This window comes from Tupaia chinensis, unplaced genomic scaffold (genome assembly GCF_000334495.1).
Source record: "Tupaia chinensis unplaced genomic scaffold, TupChi_1.0 Scaffold000178_1, whole genome shotgun sequence".
NCBI classification, from domain to species: Eukaryota; Metazoa; Chordata; class Mammalia; order Scandentia; family Tupaiidae; genus Tupaia; species Tupaia belangeri.
In genome coordinates this window covers 2,031,507-2,034,005 of record NW_006159653.1, presented here as the reverse complement: position 1 = coordinate 2,034,005, position 2,499 = coordinate 2,031,507, and the positions used below count along the sequence as shown (strand labels likewise).

The following is a 2,499-nucleotide window of genomic DNA, read 5'->3' as shown; positions in this document are numbered from 1 at the left end:
CCCACAAACGGCAGCAAGCCCCGCGCGGCCTACGCCGAGAAGCTGCGGCGCCTGGGCTTCGGCGGCCCGACAGGGCCGGACGCCGGCCTCGAGGTCTTCGGCACGGCCTACTGCACCGCGCTCTACCTGCGCCAGCGCCTGGCCGGCGCGCCGGCGCCCAAGGCCTATGTCCTGGGCAGCCCAGCCCTGGCCGCGGAGCTGGAGGCCGTGGGCGTGGCCTGCGTCGCTCGAACCTGACGTGCGCGCTGTGGTGGTGGGCTTCGATCCGCACTTCAGCTACATGAAGCTCATCAAGGCCGTGCGCTACCTGCAACAGCCCGGATGCCTACTCGTGGGCACCAACATGGACAACCGGCTCCCGCTCGAGAATGGCCACTTCATCGCGGGTCCGTGCGCGCCCGGGCGGGAGGCCAGAGGGCGGGCATTGGGCTTTCCCCGCCCTCTGACCCTGGTGCCCTTTCCCCTACCTCTCACTCTGCCCCGCAGGTACGGGCTGTCTGGTCCGAGCTGTGGAGGTGGCTGCCCAGCGCCAGGCTGACATCATCGGGAAGCCCAGCCGCTTCATCTTCGACTGCGTGTCCCAGGAGTATGGCATCCGCCCGGAGCACACCGTCATGGTGGGAGACCGCCTGGACACAGACATCCTCCTGGGTGTCACCTGTGGCCTGAAGACCATCCTCACCCTCACTGGAGTGTCCACGCTAGGGGATGTGAAGAGTAACCAGGAGAGTGACTGTGTGTCGAAGAAGAAGATGGTCCCTGACTTCTACGTTGACAGCATAGCCGACCTTTTGCCTGCTCTTCAAGGTTAAAGACATAGTGTCTTTAATCTCCAGAATAAAAGAAAAAAATTGGAAATCAGTTACCCAAGTTAATAGGTGGGGCTTAAGCATCTGCTCAGCTAGGTGGCTTCCAAGTGGAATCGGAGTTCAGCAAAGGCATTAGTTGTTAACCCTGTAAGTAAACGTTTAGGGGTGAACTGTTTTACAGATGTGCTTATATTTTAAGCACGGAGGACGTGGGGAGGGGCTGGGCCTTGGGTGCTGTTTGCAAGGGCAGCCTTGGCACCTGTCCAGGATTCAGGTAATTTGGGGACCTGCTAATGGGACTGAGGCAGGCCCACAGGTGTTTGTTGTGTATTTTACTGAACGTTTCAGGGATCACGCCTCCTTGAAGAGCAGAAGGGAGCAGGGAGTCATTGTGACTGTTCTGAGAAACTTGTTCAGACCAGACCAGGGCCCCTCAACCAGCTGCTGTACCCCAGCTTCTTCACTGCAAGGCAGGAGTGGGGGCGTCTGTTCCCCAGGGTGTCTCCCAGTCCTTGGTGTGTGGATGCTGCCCTCACATCCTCCCCTCGTTCCCTGAAGACCACCCTGTCCCAGTTCCTGAGTCTGCTCCGTGTCAACGCCATTGCTGTGCTCCCCGTGCAGAGCTGGCTGCTTCTGTACTTCAGTCCAGCTAGACTGGCTGTCTCAAGTGCACATTCGAACAACGTGACTTGGACTGAGCATGTTGCTGGCTCAGTGGCCAAGAGGGCATGGATGTCTTCGCTGAAGTCTGGGCTGCTGTGCAGGGAGCCCAGAGCAGTGCTGGTAAAGTTATTTCTTTAAACTTTGGAGCAGCTTTAAGTGCGGACTTGAATCCCAAGTGTTGATTAATAGCTATGCTCTGGAAGAAGTCACGTGCCCCACAACCAGCACAGCTAAAGGTACATGCTGGCCAAGGAATGCCTGTCATCGGGCGCCCTCTGGGTGGGGGAGGAGAGCGGTCCCTAGAACAGGAAGTCTTACAAAGCATCTGCTCTTCTTGTCCTCTAGACTGGATTGGGCAGGGGTGAGCTGCCACTGGCCCCGCCCTGGGCTCTGCACTCCCGTGCGGTTGCCCACAGAGGACTGGCAAGGTCTGCCAGGAGCCAGGGTTCTGGCTTTGGCTGTGTCCCGTGTCTCCTGACCAGCAACCAGCCTTCCGAGGAGAGGTGGTCGCACCTGCAGGGTAGAGCCTGGGAAGCCGTTCCTTTCGGCCAATTCCTTCCTGGTGCCTTGTGCTGCACCCGGTGGCTTTCCCCAGCCATTCAGGCACGGTGCTCCTTCACTTATTCACCGAGTTATCAGAGCAATAAAGGGTGGCCCAAGCCTCCAGCTCCTCCCAGGCCTGGGGTCTGGGCTTTGGACTGCCACCAAGCCTCACGAGGGTGGCCACGCCTTTGAGGTTGGTGGTGCTGATGTGCGGCTCCGCGAGGTCAGTTCAGTGGGTCTCATACTGCGCAGGCCTGTCAGGGCGTGGTCACACAAGCACACAGCAGGTGCAGCAGCCAGCGCCTCCACCCTCCTGCCTGGCGGTGCCTGGGAGCCCTTGTGCACATCTCTAGCCCACAAGAGGCAGTTGTACTGTGTGAGCCCAGATGCACATTAAACTGTCAGCCACACTGATTCCGCCCTCCTTGTTCTGGTGCACGGTCACGGGGGGGGGGGGGGGGGGGGGGGGGGGGGGCCGGTGAGC

The 2,499-nt window shown here is 59.9% G+C and overlaps 1 protein-coding gene across 1 annotated transcript in view; it reads left to right on the top strand.

The window, feature by feature from the left end:
- The window catches only part of PGP (phosphoglycolate phosphatase), a 2,941-nt gene extending 512 nt beyond the window's left edge, over positions 1-2,429 (top strand). Inside the window, 3 exon segments of the mRNA XM_014586995.2 lie at positions 6-224; positions 226-386; positions 487-2,429. Of these exon segments, the coding sequence (XP_014442481.2) occupies positions 6-224; positions 226-386; positions 487-812 (706 nt within the window). The 3' untranslated portion in view covers positions 813-2,429.
- The last annotated feature ends 70 nt before the right edge of the window (positions 2,430-2,499 follow it).